Source organism: Podarcis pityusensis (genome assembly GCF_964106645.2).
Source record: "Podarcis pityusensis genome assembly, chromosome: 6".
NCBI lineage: Eukaryota > Metazoa > Chordata > Lepidosauria > Squamata > Lacertidae > Podarcis > Podarcis pityusensis.
The window spans coordinates 6359461-6377216 of record NC_138030.1 but is presented as its reverse complement, the minus strand read 5'-3'; the positions used below and the strand labels follow the sequence as shown (position 1 = coordinate 6377216).

Here is a 17756-nt window from a genome sequence, read left to right as displayed (position 1 = left end):
CTGCTAGTGATGTTAATTGCTTACAGTTATCTTTCAAATATAATATGACTTGATCCCAGTCTTTTTGGAATGCTTGGTCTCACTGGTTCCGGGTTCTTCCCGTCAGTTTCATCAGTTCTGCAAAGTCCATCAACTTCATCTGTTCATCTGTTGTTTCCATCTCTGGGCTAACAAAATTCTTGCCACAGTTGTTGCATATAAGAGCAATATCTTTTTTTCTTGTCTTGGTATCTCTTTACCCACTATACCCGATAAAAAAGCTTCTGGGTTTTTTTTAACAAAAGTGTTTTTAAACATTTTCTTTAACTCACCATTTCCCTCTCTAAGTTTCAGTTCAGCAGGCGGCAAGCAGCCGGCTTGCTGGTCAGTGCATGTGTGTGAAAGCTGGGCAGACTGGGAGCCTCCTTGCCATTGTCTGAGTTGCCTGGCAACTAGGTTACCATGGAGACGTTTGTACACTGGAGGCTTGGACCAAAAGGACAGACCAGTACAAGGCCCTAAGAGCTGCAGGAGAGGATGTTGACTTGGCAGGTGAGAGAAGGGTCACAGAGTGGGAGAAACCGAAAAGTGGGGTTTTTAGGGTAAGGGGGAGCCTGGGACCTTGTGTTTCACCCCTATATCACCACCCCACTCCTGTCCTTTCCCTCGTGGATGTATTTGCCTCTGCATGGGAAGAAGTTTGACCGTTTTCATTTCAAAGGCAAATCAGCCTACATTCTCACTTGCCAAAACTATGCAAACTAAGACACAGCTTTCCTTCAAAGTCCGTATTCCTCTGAATTTTGCAAGGCGGTTCCCTAACCAAATGATGTGTGCATATATACTGTCCAGGGTAAAGTGTGCCTAAAAATGCATATATTAGTGGGAAAATATAACATATTAGGGAAGATTGCTTTGCAGAAATGTGAATATTGGGTAGAATTGTGTAACGTGTAGCAGGAGAAAACTCTGGTGAATTTTCAAGGAACTTTTCAAGGGACTTTTTTTAAAAAAAATCACACATGGGGAGAACAGATCTTAAGAGTGGAAAAACTGAGAGAAAGCAAAATGGGACAGATTTGCCCATCCTTTTGGTTGGGGATAATTCAGACGGAAATCCCCAGGTGTCAAAACAGGTTATTTATGTATGCCACTACTGCGGCCCGTGTTTTGTTAGCCCAAAAATGGAAAACGAGTGAGGTCCCAACCAAAGAAGAATGGCAACTTAAGCTGACAGAATATGCACAGATTGCAGACTGCACAATTAACATATAGAATATGTCAATTAACATATAGAATAAGAGAACAAAAAGAACATACATTTAGAGAAGATTGGGAAACGTTTACTGAATATATGGGGGGAAATTGTGTACACTTGGAAACGTTGGCAGCATTAAGATAAATTCAACAGCGTAAATAAGTTTTGATGGATGCAATAATGGAATACAGAATGGTTTAGTTTATGTAAAATATGCAGTGATTTATGGTATGCAAAATGAACCATGGATAGAGAAGAAGGGAAGTCATTGATATCTTAAGGATGTTTAACTGAGTATTTTAAATTGCAAAACAAAATTTAATACTATATATATGAGAGAGAGAATGTTGGGATGCAAAGAACATGGGGGTGTTGGGGCAATTTGTTGTTGTTTAGTCATTTAGTTGTGTCCAACTCTTCATGACCCCATGGACCAGAGCACACCAGGCACTCCTGTCTTCCACTGCCTCCCACAGTTTGGTCAAACTCATGCTGGTAGCTTCGAGATCACTGTCCAACCATCTCATCCTCTGTCGTCCCCTTCTCCTTGTGCCCTCCATCTTTCCCAACACCAGGGTCTTTTCCAGGGAGTCTTCTCTTCTCATGAGGTGGCCAAAGTATTGGAGCCTCAGCTTCAGGATCTGTCCTTCCAGTGAGCACTCAGGGCTGATTTCCTTCAGAATGGAGAGGTTTGATCTTCTTGCAGTCCATGGGACTCTCAAGAGTCTCCTCCAGCACCATAATTCAAAAGCATCAATTCTTCGGCAATCAGCCTTCTTTATGGTCCAGCTCTCACTTCCGTACATCACTACTGGGAAAACCATAGCTTTAACTATATGGGCCTTTATTGGCAAGGTGATGTCTCTGCTTTTGTAAGTTTTAAAATCTTTTTCTGGAGCACGCCAGGCACTTCTGTCTTCCACTGCCTCCCACAGTTTGGTCAAACTCATGCTGGTAGCTTCGAGAACACTGTCCAACCATCTCGTCCTCTGTCATCCCCTTCTCCTTGTGCCCTCCATCTTTCCCAACATCAGGGTCTTTTCCAGGGAGTCTTCTCTTCTCTTGAGGTGGCCAAAGTATTGGAGCCTCAGCTTCAGGATCTGTCCTTCCAGTGAGCACTCAGGGCTGATTTCCTTCAGAATGGAGAGGTTTGATATTCTTGCAGTCCATGGGACTCTCAAGAGTCTCCTCCAGCACCAATGGAGCAATAATGGAGTTTAACTGAGTGTATGTTGTGTGGGTGGTTTGGACCTCTTCACTGGCTTATTATTTTGGCTCAAGCACTGCTTGGCAGTGGCATACAGGAACAGGGCCAGTTTCATGGATTCAAACCCTGGTCTCCAAGGTCCTAGTCCCACCCTATAACCACAACGCTACAACTGCCACTCATCCTCCAAGGCTTCCCAATGGGATTTTAATGGTGGGCAAATGTCATTGCTTCATCTGAATGGGAGACAAAGTCAGCTCCTATCCATGGCGGCTGCCCGCCATCTTAATTTAAGCAAAATGCAATGCCCCAACCTTTAAATCCATAAGGTCTATGAGGCTGAATTTTATAGATTTCATAGGACTATATAGGCTGGAGCATTGAATTTTGGGTAAATTAAGAAGGCTGGCAGCCACCAAGTATGGGAGCTGAGCTTTGCTCCCATTGAAAAATAGCACTGCCACTCACCAGCTCCTAAAATGAATGTCCAAGGGGCTGACAGAGAGGTGCTGAGAGGTGTCACAGCTGGGTGTCATAGACTGGCTGGAGATAGAGGAGTGATGGGAGGCACCAGCTGGGAAATCCCCAAGGGAAGAAGGTTCAGAACCAGGGGGTTGGTGGTGAGAGGATGGCAAGTGGTCAGAGGGAGAAGACTTCAGGGAGGAGGCATCGGAAGCTGAAAAGGCCACAGGGTTTCGTGAGCAGGAAGAGGTTGTGACAGATGGCAGTTCAAACTTCAAGGCTGAAGCAGAGGCTGGAGAGGGATGGGGCCAGGAGACAGAGGGGCTGGCTGCTGAAGAAGCCAGGGTGTCATTGTCATCCCCTGTTACGACCAGCTCCCCTCCCCACTGGTCTCCTAGGACATGCAGAGAAATGAAAAGAGCAGAGCAGAGATTAGTTGTGTGCAGGTGCAGTCTGAGATTGCTTGGGGAAAGCCCATGAGAGGAGCAAAAAGGGTTTTCTTGTGTGTGTGTTTCTTTGTGGCTGATTAGCTGCTCTCCCTGTGCAAAGGTCAGAGGGGGCAGGGTTTCTGTTGAGGCAGGTGATTAGCTGTGGGAGGAGCTTATCAGAGCTTGCAGGGCAGCAGCTGAAGAAGGAGCAAAAAGGGTTTTCTTGTGTGTGTGTTTCTTTGTGGCTGATTAGCTGCTCTCCCTGTGCAAAGGTCAGAGGGGGCAGGGTTTCTGTTGAGGCAGGTGATTAGCTGTGGGAGGAGCTTATCAGCTGCTCCAGAGAAGTGGACACGGAGCAATGGATCCAAACTACAAGAAAGAAGATTCCACCTAAACATTAGGAAGAACTTCCTGACAGTAAGAGCTGTTCGACAGTGGAATTTGCTGCCAAGGAGTGTGGTGGAGTCTCCTTCTTTGGAGGTCTTTAAGCAGAGGCTTGACAACCATATGTCAGGAGTGCTCTTATGGTGTTTCCTGCTTGGCAGGGGGTTGGACTCGATGGCCCTTGTGGTCTCTTCCAACTCTATGATTCTATGATTCTAGGAAGAGCCTTAGAGAGTGGTGGAACACAGGGACCTTCAGTCCTCGCTGTTGGGGTGCTGCCAGGAGACGGGGGCGTCTGGCAGGCCCCTAGCTAGCTCCAGCCAGCAGCCGGGCGAAACTCCAGTTCTCGGAACAGCATCAAAACTGCGACTCAAGCCTCAGAAGCCTTCAGAGGCTTAAGCACACAAGCCAGCAGAGAAAAAACTCTTTGCAGCAGAAGTAGCAGACAGAGACATGTGTAAGCATATTTACAGCATTTATTCAGCAGCAGGACAATGGAAAAACATGTCTGCTTCTCTTTGTGTCCAAGCAAAACAGCAATAGCAAAAGCAATATACAAAAGGAAGTTCCCAGCAAGCCTGTGCTGGAAGTAAACAGGCATGTGACACACAACAGTCATGCCTGTTCCTTTTAAGGTGGAATGGAACTATATCCTAACACTCACAACTGCCTTGCTAGACCAAGACCTACTGGGAAGAGTTGCTAGGATCATCATCATTTTTTATTTGTATGCCGCCTTTCCACAGTTAAAAAAACAATGCTCAAGGCGGCTTACAGCATGACAAGATTTGCATAATTACAAAAGTCATAAACAATAAATAAAGCACATCAAAAAATACACAACCATATGGAAAACAATTTCCACATGAATCAAAATCTAAAACTAAGAATACAGCATTATTATCACCGTTTAAAATGACATAGGTAAAAAATAACAGCAGTTTAAACAAAAAACAAAACAAAATGGAGCCCTCTCAGCCCAGCGACAGCAGCGGCAGCAGTCCTTTATAGAGCCCATCAGGTCCCGCCCTAGGCCAGGTGGTGAGTGGCAGGACTGGGGCTCTCAGGCACTGAGCAGGGATCACTAGACCTGCGCTACTTTAGTTTCTTTGAGACCCTGGTATTTTTATTGCTGACCTGAGCTTGATTCCAGCTCCTGACATTGGGTCAGGCTGGCAGGAGCTCCTGGGGGCTAGTGCTGGACCTCGCCAAAGCTGGCACCAACCACAACTAGGAAATTCACCATCAAGGTCACAGGTAACCTGTCTTGTCCTGTCCTGTCCACTTTTCCCATGATGCACTCTGGAAAGCAAAGCATGACCTGGCACTTTTCTCTTTTTGACCAACAGGGAAACTATTGTCTTGCATTGTATCTAAAGACCCTCTGAGACAGAAGTTTTGTTCTCAAGGAAGTGGCTTTTTAAAAAAACAACAACAACACACACACTCACCATTGACTTTCCCCAAAGGTAAGTGTCATTACAAAGGGGTGTGTGAGTGTTTCATAGCAATATTTGCCCAGGCTTAAATGTAGTAAAGTCCTGCCTTCCAGAGCTGGGGTGAGGATTAATGAGCAAGGTGGTGCTTAAGGAAAGCACTGGACAAATGGCAGGTAAAGTAAAGGAACCCCTGACCATTAGGTCCAGTCGTGGCCGACTCTGGAGTTGCAGCGCTCATCTCGCTTCACTGGCCAAGTTTGGAATAGAGTAGTTGCTTTGGAAGATGATAATTAGGCATCCTTACAAGATGACAAGTCCAACAAATTTAATGTTGAAGAATCATTGCTTCGACACTGGTGATCTTTGCTTCTTCCAGTACACTGGCATTAGTTCGCCTGTCTTCCCAAGTGATAAACGTAAAGGTACCCCTGACCATTAGGTCCAGTCGCAGACGACTCTGGGGTTGTGGCACTCATCTCGCTTTACTGGCCGAGGGAGCCGGCGTACAACTTCCGGGTCATGTGGCCAGCATGACAAAGCCGCTTCTGGTGAACCAGAGCAGTGCACGGAAACGCCGTTTACCTTCCCGCCGGAGTGGTACCTATTTATCTACTTGCACTGGCATGCTTTTGAACTGCTAGGTGGGCAGGAGCAGGGACCGAGCAACGGGAGCTCACCCTGTTGTGGGGATTCGATCCACTGACCTTCTGATCGGCAAGTCCTAGGCTCTGTGGTTTAACCCACAGTGCCACCCGCGTCCCATAAGTGGCAAGTAGGATGATGCATTTAACAGAACAAGATAACAGGATTTATTTCCTTTGGGGGAGTAAGCGCTGGAAGCTAAGGTTGCCTTTGCCAATGGTGCCCCTCCAAGCGGCCAGCAGGAATGTGCCATGGGGCATGTGGGGAGCATCAGCATGGGGAACCCAAATGACTGGCTTGAGAGCAGTACATGTGAAAAGGATGTAGGAGTCTTGGTTGACCACAAACTTGACATGAGCCAACAGTGTGACGCGGCAGCTAAAAAAGCCAATGCAATTCTGGGCTGCATCAATAGGAGTATAGCATCTAGATCAAGGGAAGTAATAGTGCCACTGTATTCTGCTCTGGTCAGACCTCACCTGGAGTACTGTGTCCAGTTCTGGGCACCACAGTTCAAGAAGGACACTGACAAACTGGAACGTGTCCAGAGGAGGGCAACCAAAATGGTCAAAGGCCTGGAAACGATGCCTTATGAGGAACGGCTAAGGGAGCTGGGCATGTTTAGCCTGGAGAAGAGGAGGTTAAGGGGTGATATGATAGCCATGTTCAAATATATAAAAGGATGTCGCATAGAGGAGGGAGAAAGGTTGTTTTCTGCTGCTCCAGAGAAGCGGACACGGAGCAATGGATCCAAACTACAAGAAAGAAGATTCCACCTAAACATTAGGAAGAACTTCCTGACAGTAAGAGCTGTTTGACAGTGGAATTTGCTGCCAAGGAGTGTGGTGGAGTCTCCTTCTTTGGAGGTCTTTAAGCAGAGGCTTGACAACCATATGTCAGGAGTGCTCTGATGGTGTTTCCTGCTTGGCAGGGGGTTGGACTCGATGGCCCTTGTGGTCTATTCCGATTCTATGATTCTATGACTCAACCGGGTGTCATGTAGCTGATGGGCAACGCAGGTCTCAGAGCCTGGTGGTTACCTGGCCCATGCAAGAACCTGCATGGAGCAGACAGAATCACATTCTGGACCTTCTAATTCTCTGATCTGCACAAGAGGCTCTCCATGGCTGGCTTCTCCCATCCAAATGTTCCAGCAATACTTTTTTAAAAAATGTTTCCATTCTTGGACAGGGTTTTGTATGAGCAACACCCTCTGCAGCAAATCTAAGCCTGTGTCCATCTGCGAGTTCCGGTTGTGAGCCATCACGCCTTCCAGCCCAAAAAATGCTTGCTGGATGAGACGTGGTTCGTCAGAAGCCAGGCAGAAAATGCCAAAGGTGCTGACTTGGCACTGAGGAGTTGTCTGCTTCTAGCTTGTGGCTGAAATTCTAGTTAAAAGGCTCTGGTATCACCCATGAAACCGCTTCCTCTTTCTTATCTGAAACATCCTGTGTAATTTCTTGCTAGCAGGCTCAGGAGACCCTGCCTATGGGGAGCGTTTTCCTCTTTTGACACGTCTTTCTATTTTCGTTTTCTCTTCTCTTCCCTTCGTATATCTGTTGTGGAAAACAAACACGCACGGCGTGGTTTTAGGATGGCCAGCTTTTCAGCCAGACCCTCAAGCCTCTTTTTTTGCTGTTCGGCTTGATCTGAAACTGTTAGCAGGGGGTACTGTTTGCTTCCACGCCATGAGAAACATCAACTGCTGGTGGCTGCAGGGCCCAATGCAAAGCAGGCAGCCCTAGCCATCCGTCTTTCTGCTGTTATCTGAGCGGTGGGGAACTCAGAATTGGGAAGCAAAAGTGGGCAGGGGGAAGTAGTGAGGGGGGCTTGGTCAGGCCCCTGAACTGGGCATTAGACACCCCTGATGTACAGAGTTGGAAAGCATAATGCATTTGAAGTGTTATTTCAGCGTTTTAAATAGCCTTGTGTTATTGTAACTCGCTCTATGCGGGGCTGCCCTTGAAGCTTACCCAGAAACTCCAGCGGGTGCAAAATGCCACAGTGAGGCTCCTTACAGGGTCCTTGCCATGGGATCACATTCATCCAGTGCTTTACCAACTGCACTGGCTCCCGGTGGTGTACAGGGTCAGGTTTAAGGTGCTGGTTTTGACCTTTAAAGCCCTATGCGGCCTAGGACCCACGTACCTATGGGACCGCCTCTCCTGATCTGCCCCACGGAGGACCTTAAGGTCCACAAATGACAACATTTTGGAAGTCCCAGGTCGCAAGGTGGTTAGATTGGTCTCAACTAGGGCCAGGGCCTTTTCAGTACTGGCCCCGATGTGGTGGAACGCTCTGTCACAAGAGACTAGGGCCCTGCGGGACTTGACATCTTTCTGCAGGGCCTGCAAGACAGAGCTGTTCCACCTGGTCTTTGGTTTGGACTCAGTCTGACCCTTATGCTTCCCTCCCCTTATGGTTTTGATCTATGGGCTACTTTTAAAATGAGGCTGCATTTTAAATGGCATTTTAACCTGTATTTTAATTTGGTGTTTTTTCCCCCTATTATGATTTTAGTGTAATTTTACTGGTGTTAGCCGACCTGAGCCCGGCTCTGGCCAGAGAGGGCGGGGTATAAAAAAAGTGTATTATTATTATTCCCATGGTCAATCTGTTTGGTCTTCCTCTCTTCCATAGCCCTCCTGCCAAGCATCAATCCAATCTAAGTCGGCAAGATAAGCAAAGATGTCCAAAGGTGGAGCTCTCCAGAGAAATAAGTTCACTGTGCGACACCAGAAGCGTTCGAGCGCCAGCGAAACGAACAAGATGACTCCGGCGCAGATGGCGCGCTACTTGGCCTTCGCTGACCCCAGTCAGCCCAAGGTGAAAGAGATGCTGGCTGCCGTCCTCATGAAGGACAGGAATTTGGTGCCGGAAGAGGAAAAGGTGGCGGAACAGAAGAACCTCATCGGGGTCCTAAAGGCCACCGAGGCTCGGAACCGCCTCCGGAACACGAGGCTCCAGTACCAGAATCTGAGAGTGAGTTTGTATGGGGTTTGGGGAGGGGGGGAGCGATGTCAGGGACAGGCTAGATGAGGAGGAGAGCTGGAGACCCCCTAACCAAGAGGAAACCATAGTTCTTCATTCTCTCAGCCCTATGGGGTAGCTTAGATTGTGTCATGGTCCGGTTCATGGGCAATCGAAGTCCTGGCAGGGGATGTCAGGACCGCGGGCAAGATGGCGGGGTGGGAGCAGGAACGGGGGTCCAGAAGCCAGGAGTCAGGAAGCCAAGCGTCCGAGGGTCAGAGAGCCGGGAGTCAAGAAGTCAGGGGTCCAAGGGTCAGGAAGCAAGGAGTCACGAAGTCAAAGGTCCAAGGATCAAGAAGCAAGGAGTCACGAAGTCAGGGGTCCGAGGATCGAGGATCAAGAAGCAAGGAGTCACGAAGTCAGGGGTCCGAGGATCAAGAAGCAAGGAGTCACGAAATCAGGGGTCCGAGGATCAAGAAGCAAGGAGTCACGAAGTCAGGGGTCCGAGGATCAAGAAGCAAGGGGTCACGAAGTCAGGGGTCCGAGATCAAGAAGCAAGGGGTCACGAAGTCAGGGGTCCGAGATCAAGAAGCAAGGGGTCACGAAGTCAGGGGTCCGAGGATCAAGAAGCAAGGAGTCACGAAGTCAGGGGTCTGAGATCAAGAAGCAAGGAGTCAAGAAGCCTAGGTTCAAGGATCAGGAAGCAAGAAGACAAACGCAGCAAGGCAGGAAGCGTGTTGCTGTAGCAAAGAGCCGAAGGGAAATGCTGACCTTATATCCCTTCCCAGCTCTTGCCACCAGGTGCTATGAGTTACCAATCAGCCTCACCTGTGAGGCCACGCCTTGCTTCTTCAGAACAAACTTAGGAAGGCCCCAGTCCTGCAAAGTCCTATTGGTCACAGGGCCTGGCTCCTGCACGCACACCTGACAGATTGAGTGTGAGCGACTGGCCCAAGGTCACCCAATGAGCTTCATGACTGAGCGGGGATTTGAACTGCAGTATCCCAGGTCCTAGTCCAACACCCTAGCCACTATGCTAAATCGGCACGTAGTATTAAAGAGTACTGTGCACCCTGACTTCAGTAGGGTGAGGATGTTTACCACTCTACTTCCAGCAAGAAAATATATTTGGCTGATCCTGCTTGCCCTGTGGCCTCTAGCCTCCAACACTCGTTTTCATCTCACTATAGGGGCATCTACTTCATCCTGAGAGCAGCAAAGAGGTTGGGAAATGGAAGCACCATTCATGGGGACATAGCCAGAGACAGCAAGGGGGTGTGGCAGAAACAGCCCAGAATTCCTGGTCCATGCACAGATTTAGTTTTTTAGGGTTTGGGAAGTGTTATTGCATGCCATTCCTAAATGCAAACCCTGGGAAAGCTCCATCGAGACCTATTGGAATAACCTGCCAACGCAGTATCAATGCCCCTCCAACTTTCCCTGTGTAATCCCCGTGAGAAAGCTAGTTCTGGAAAAGTTGCTTATTTTAGACCAGACTGCCTCCATGGAAGGTATTTTCTCTCTCTCGCTCGCTCACTCTATAATCCCAAACAACATGATGTCATAACTTGGCCCCTGCTGTAACTCTGGGCTTGTTATTTACAGCTCTTGCCATAAAATATGCTATAGTTAGCAAGCTTGGAACAGGACTTCGCAGCCGCCGCTGCTGCTACTGTCAAAACAAAGCGTTTTCTGTCCTTCCAAGGCTGGGGCTATTCTGGCCAGTGAAACAAAGCCTCTCTCTTGGGGGTCTTTAACTGGCAATAAACAACGACCCGCCCTTTGCAGACTCCCAAAAACCTGGCAACAAGCAGCGCAATATGTACACAGAGATGCATCTCCCAAGAAAACCCAGTGGCTTTTCAGGGACTGTGCCTAGGGGTGATGGTTAGATTTAGGCAAATGGACGTGACAGGGCTGAGGCCTCGACAGGCGAGTGTTTGGGACACTGGAGCCCAATGAAATCAGTTTGGGTTCAAGGTAGCTGTGACGAGGGGCGGAGGAGAAATTTGCATTTAAAGGCAAAGCTCATTTGCACTTTCAGTAGCAACGGGAGCTCAAAAAAACACAGCCATCCTTCAGAATGTGCACTTCTCCAAATTTTGCAATGCTTTTCTCCATCGAAAGAGTGTGTCAAAAACTGCACACCCTGGGGTAAAGTGTTCAGCAAAGGGCATATATTCATGTAAATCGCATTGCAATATGTATTCTATTACTTAACCCCTGTAAAACTGGCTAAAATTTATAAACTAACATCAAATCTGTGTTGGAGATGTAAGGTATCAGAGGGATCCTTATATCATGTATGGTGGGGATGTGATAAAATTAAGAAATTTTGGGGAAATATACATGAGGAACTGAAAATATGTTTAAAACAACAATAGGTAAGAAGCCGGAAAAATTCCTTTTAGGAATTGTTGCAAATGACATCCCAAAAGACATGAAGAGAATCTTTTTATATGCAACAGCTGCCGCAAGGTTATTGATTGCAAAAAATTGGAAATCAGAAGAAGTACCAACATTGAAAGATTGGCAAAATATTTTTTTGGAAATGATTGAATTAGCATAATGGTACATAATGAATTGTGAAAATGTGAATTTACGAATATAATGTATATGTATCAATATGTAAAGATTTCATACATGTATTGCAACATTAATAATAAATAAATTAAGTGCAAAAGAAAGAAAGAAAGAAAGAAAGAAAGAAAGAAAGAAAGAAAGGGCGAGTTTAACTTCACCCTTTCCTCTCCCAACGCAATCCTGAATTCCGCCACCACCACCAGCACTACAGTTAGCTTTAGAGGGAAAGTTCCCATTGCTACCTAACAGTCAGGGGTCCCCTTTACCTTTACCTTTAACTTGTTAAGATAGAGTTGTACATTTATCCACTCCATTTTTACAGTATCTCCAGGCTTTGTCTTGCACATGGCACCTTAGTATGTTGTTTGAATGGTTATAAGTCTATCTCTATCTCTGCCATCTCTGCTTCCAAAGGCTAATTGCAGTGCAGGTGGGATTTTGCTGGAATCACAGTAGGGGAGGGCAAGGATAAACCGCCCTCCCCATACACTGTGGTCCTGATGAAAACCCTCCGCCCTGAACCTACTACTATTTTTTACACTTACGTGTGGTTGCCAAGCATGAATGGGGGGCAGTTTTCCCCAACAGGCGCCCTCCAGATGTTCTGGACTGCAACTTGCATCGGCCCCAGCCAGAACAGGTGTGCTGACGGGTGTTGTGCCTGTGAAAACTTTCTTTATCCTGAGCAAACCGTTTTGTATGATTGGCTTTTCGGACTGATGAAGCGTGTAGCGAAACCTGTAATATATCCAGAGAACAGATCTCCTTTTGCCCACTTGCATTATTCTCACCAGGGTGGTGGCTTTGATTTTCCTTCCTATGATTAATCCATGCATACGGCTTTGTGTTTCCAAATCAAGACCCATTGAAGAACATCTCATCCAGTTCAATCTTTGAAAAACAGCTTTGAAAAACTTTTTCATATTCTCCAGTGTGCAACCCTTGCCATTATGGTGGCACGGGGTTGCCGTTCTGTGACTGGACTTACACTACTTGTTGAACGGTTCATTTATCCAGTCTGTATAATGTTTACTGCACATGTAACTTGTTAAGACGGGATGCGGGTGGTGCTGTGGGTTAAACCACAGAGCCTAGGGCTTGCTGATCAGAAGGTTGGCGGTTCGCATCCCCACGACGGGGTGAGCTCCCCTTGCTTGGTCCCTGCTCCTGCCAACCTAGCAGTTCGAAAGCATGTCAAAGTGCAAGTAGATAAATAGGTACCACTCCAGCGGGAAGGTAAACGGCGTTTCCGTGTACTGCTCTGGTTCGCCAGAAGTGGCTTAGTCATGCTGGCCACATGACCCGGAAGCTGTACGCTGGCTCCCTCGGCCAGTAAAGCAAGATGTGCGCCACAACCCCAGAGTCGGCCACGACTGGACCTATTGGTCAGGGGTCGCTTTACCTTTACCTTTACCTTTACCTTTACCTTTACCTTGTTAAGATAGAGTTGTACATTTATCCACTCCATGTTTACAGTATCTCCAGGCTTTGTCTTGCACATGGCACCTTAGTATGTTTGTTGTTTGAATGGTTACAAGTCTATTTCTATTCTAGCTATTATTCTAGTAAGTTTGGTTTTATACTTCTAAGCCAGTTTGTGGTGTTGTTGTATTATTATTACTGTCACCACATTTGATACTTTATGCATATACTTTGAATTAAGAGTACCAACTTGTTTGGAACTCAGGTCTCAGGATTGGGAGAGAGTGCTGCCATTAGAGTAGACAGCACTGGACCAAAGCTGCTTTAGACTGAACCTTTAGACTGGTTCAGTCTAAAGCAGCTTCAGTTCTTCATTCATTTCATTCTCTTTCGACTCCAGGCACAAGAGATCAACTTCCTGATCTCCTTCCAGAGGAATGCTAAAGGTGCTGTGAGGCTCGAGGTCTTCCTCCCACCCAGGAAGAACCTTAGAAAACTAGCAGACTGCATGAACACAGTCCAGGTATGTTGAACACACTAACTGTCTGGCAAATAGTTCCTTCCCACTGACATATCTCTCCATTTCCCGGTTCTGAAAGGGGGGCCCATCAAGAAAGAAGGTCGCTTAGAAATGTGGGGCTGCGCAGTTCCCTCCGCAGACAGCGTGCACATGTCGCCGCAGAATATCGAGGAGGCCCGGCCCCCTCCTTTAATTTTTTTGGGGGGGTCCTAGACCGCTCGCGGCCACCCCTAGATGGCTCCCCTGATTCATATGGTGGACCGTTTCCTGGGAAGACAAAGTGATGGCCATCATCTTCAGTGGTTCTTTAAAAGCATTCAGCTAGCTCACTGGGGCTGGATCCATTGATAGTTAAGAACATAAAGGGAGCCAGCTGGGTCAGACCACAGCTAATAAATAGCCTTCTCCTCCATGAATTTGCCCGATCCTCCTCTTCCTCTTCCTCCTCCTCCTCCTCCTCCTCCTCTTCCTCCTCCTCCTCCTCCTCCTCCTCCTCCTCCTCTTCCTCCTCTTCCTCTTCCTCCTCCTGCTCCTACTCTTCCTCCTCTTCCTCTTCCTCCTCCTCCTCCTCCTCCTCCTCCTCCTCTTCCTCCTTTTCCCCTTCCTCCTCCTGCTCCTACTCTTCCTCCTCTTCCTTTTCCTCCTTCTCCTCCTCATCCTCCTCCTCCTTCTTTTTCGCAAACTTTACTGAGCACAGTGGTACCTTGGTTCTCAATCTTTATCCGTTCCGGAAGTCCATTCCAAAACCAAGGCACCCTTTCCCATAGAGAGTAATGCAAAATGGATTAATCCTTTCCAGACTTTTAAAAACAACCCCTAAAACAGCAACTTAACATGAATTTTACTATCTAACGAGAGCATTGATCCAAAAAATGAAAGCAATAATCAATGTACTGTGCTATAAAATAAATGAGACAGTATTGTAGATGACAAAAATTATTATCCACACAGTCATAAAAACAAATTAACCAAAAAGTCCTCTAAAACAAAAACGCAAAATAAAAAGCAAAAACAAAAGCGCCAAACTTAATCCATTACGGAAGTCCATTTGACTTCCGAAATGTTCGAAAACCAAGGTGCAGCTTCTGATTGGTGCTGGTGCCCCGAAAACAATACCCGACAACTGCATTGGATGTTTGGCTTCCGGAAAACATTCGAAAACCAGAACACTACCTCCAGGATTTCGGCGTTTGAGAAACAAGGCTTTTAAGAACTAAGGTACCACTGTATCTTAAAAACAGTTACCAAATTTATTTGTCTTCCAAGACAAATACATGTACAGATGTGAAGTCTTGCGTGCTGCCATTCACAAGGCGTCAAAACAAACTTGGAGAATCTTTTACATTACAAATTCAGCTCACAATCCGCAGGGTGGACTTGAGATAATTTCTTAACTGGTGACTGCTTCAACTGAAATGGACACGGGATTGCTTCTGTTACTATTGTTAATAAACTATGCGAACCGAGACCATCTGCACACTGTTTCCTTTGCTTTGCTTTACAGAGAAGCCGTATTGAAGAGATTCTGGAAGATGAAACGGGTGAGGTCTATATCAGAAAGCCTTGAAACCCCACATAAGACAAGGCAGTATAAGGGGAGGAGATTATGGATGGAAGCCAGACAGAGACCAAATCTCTGGACAGCTCCAACTTAGAAAAACTATTGCTGTTCAATAAACTTCATGGATTATTATCCATGACTTAAGACAAAAAAACAAAAAACCTCATAGTTAGGGGTGGACAAATCTGTTTCAGCTCCATGTTATTTTTGCATGTGTTCACCCAAAAGTCTGTTCCATTCCAATTTTTTTCCATTAATCTTCGAGATCTCCAAAGATATATTGCATTTAAATGTGCATTTTAGGCTGCAATAGGACCTCTCAACAGTTGTGTATAAGGCTGCGCGGTCAAAATGCAATTTTTGAAAACGTGAATTGTTAAAAGTTTGGGGTACTTTTTCAAAGAAACGATCGTGGCTAAACATTCAGGAAGTACAAACAGCTGGCCAGTAACTTAACTGACAGATCTGCACCGTGGTCAGAGAGGTCCTGATCAGCAAAGATGGGATTCTCTCTCCAATTTGCAGCTCTGCCTTTCAAATCAATGTGCGTGGTGCAGGGCCTAAAGCATCCTTTGCCAATCTGGTGCATGGCTCTGCTTGCTGAGGCTGAAGGGAACTGTCATTCAAAACATCTGGAGGGCACCAGAGTGGCAAAGGTTTGCTAGAGCATTATGCCTGGGATGGGAGATGGCTGTTGGAGGGATGCTGGACCTGAGATTAGTCATCTCTTGTTAGAGACATGCTTTTCAGTTCAAAAACCTTTCCTTCAGTGCAGTCCTGTGCCTAGTTAGCAAAATAGCTGAGCATCAGACTTGCAGAGTTTGCTGTGCTCTGTAGAGACTGAATTCCTTCCATTTAAACCCTGTGCAAAACATGCAATCCTGTGCATGCTTAGTCATGAATGTGGGACTCGCAACATCCTCATTCCATTGGTGATGCATGTGAAACCTCGTGAGAAGCAGGCACTGGCCCCAATCCCCATCCGTTCCCACCTCCTTGCTTCCTCCTCTGTCAGTTTTGTATTTTCTGCCTCCCCGTCCAGCAACCATATAGCCTGTAACAACTACTAGGCTCTCTCTTCAACCCAAAATAAAGCAGGGGGTCAGCATGCAGTCAGGTGGTCCCTGGTCCATGAGATAGTGCCCCCCCTTCATCTGCAGAGAATAAGGTTTAACAATACAAAAGTAGATTCTACCAGGCTCATTAAAAAGCATAGGTAAAGGTAAATGGACCCCTGACCGTTAGGTCCAGTCGCGGATGACTCTGGGGTTGTGGTGCTCATCTCGCTTTACTGGTCGAGGGAGCCGGCGTACAGCTTCCAGATCATGTGGCCAGCATGACTAAGCCGCTTCTGGCGAACCAGAGCAGCACACGGAAACGCCGTTTTCCTTCCCGCCGGAGCAGTACAGTGGTACCTCGGGATGCGAATGGGATCCACTCCGGAGCCCTGTTCGCATCCCGAATGGAACGCAAGATGTGACAGTGCATCTGCGTGTGCACGAGTCGCGTTTCACCGCTTCTGCACATTTTGAGTGTCTGCGCATGCGCGAGCGGCGAAACCTGGAAGTAACGTGCTCTGTTACTTCCGGGTCGCCGCGGAGCACAAACCCGAAAATATTTAAGCTGAAGCGTAATCATCCCGAGGTATGACTGTACCTATTTATCTACTTGCACTTTGACATGCTTTCGAACTGCTAGGTTGGCATGAGCAGGGACCGAGCCATGGGAGCTCACCCCATCACATAGGACATGTCTAAACCGCACCACTTCATAAGATCATAGAATTGTAGAGTTAGCTGTGGTCTAAACCACTGAGCCTCTTGGGCTTGCCAATTAGAAGGTTGGCGGTTCGAATCCCCGCAACCAAGTGAGCTCCTGTTGCTCGGTCCCAGCTCCTGCCAACCTAGCCGTTCAAAAGCATGCAAAGTGCAAGTAGATAAATAGGTACTGCGTCAGCGGGAAGGTAAACGGCGTTTCTGTGCGCTGCTCTGGCTCACCAGAAGCAGCTTAGTCATGCTGGCCACATGATCCGGAAGCTGTCTGTGGACAAACACCGACTCCCTCGGCCTATAGAGTGAGATGAGCGCCGCAACCCCAGAGTCGGTCACGACTGGACCTAATGGTCAGGGGTCCCTTTACCTTTAATCAAGGGTACACAGTACTGTCACCTCTCCTTTTTTTGTTAAAAAGTGTGGCACCTATTGTAACAACTTCATGGTTGTTTATCATAGGGTGAAAAAGCACTGCATCTGAATGAAACCATTGTGTCTCTGCTTTGTTTAAACTATAGTTTCAGAGGAAACCAGGATCTAAAGCCATATTTTGTTCCTGGCTTCCTTACACTTACCATAGTACAAGCCAGAATTTCCCAACTTTGAACATCATGAGGAACTATGTTTGTTTTAAATCTGAAATGAAAGCTTCCATTCTCCTTGTCACAAGCACAAGAGACAAAGGATGGGGAGTAGGTTAGCCTGAGGAATCATTTACTGTGAAACTCACCTACAGGTAGTACCTAACACCAAGAAAACTAGCGCTAATACGCCCAGGAACCTCATCAAAATGCTGGAGAGGGTGCACCTTCACAGGCACATACCTCCACATGTGGTGGGAGTGCCCCAAAATCCAACTATTGTGGACAACAGCCATACGAGAAATATGTAAAATAACTAAGCAAGTATTAGACATCACCCCAGAATTGGCCCTACTAAACATCTTCCAAGACAACAATGCCCATTTACACCACAAAGCACTCATAACCCACCTGCTCTCAGCAGCCAGAAACACCATAACCAGACACTGGAGAGACCTGTCAGGAGTAAGCATGGACCAATGGTACCAAATAGTATGGGAAACAGCCCTACTAGAAAAATTAACCAATAAACTGAAACTGACACAGGG

At 46.9% G+C, this 17756-nt stretch overlaps 1 protein-coding gene across 2 annotated transcripts in view; it reads left to right on the top strand.

Annotated features, from left to right (window-relative positions):
- Positions 1-393: 393 nt before the first annotated feature.
- The window catches only part of LKAAEAR1 (LKAAEAR motif containing 1), an 18651-nt gene continuing 1288 nt past the window's right edge, over positions 394-17756 (top strand). Inside the window, exons 1-5 of one of the 2 annotated variants that reach the window (XM_081011666.1) lie at positions 394-531; positions 5068-5187; positions 8440-8781; positions 13175-13297; positions 14799-14835. In XM_081011666.1, coding sequence (XP_080867792.1) covers positions 8488-8781; positions 13175-13297; positions 14799-14835 — 454 coding nt within the window. In that variant the 5' untranslated portion in view covers positions 394-531; positions 5068-5187; positions 8440-8487. Of the gene's footprint in view, positions 532-5067; positions 5188-8439; positions 8782-13174; positions 13298-14798; positions 15040-17756 lie in introns of those variants that run through there. The other variant, XM_081011665.1, reaches the window with a different exon arrangement.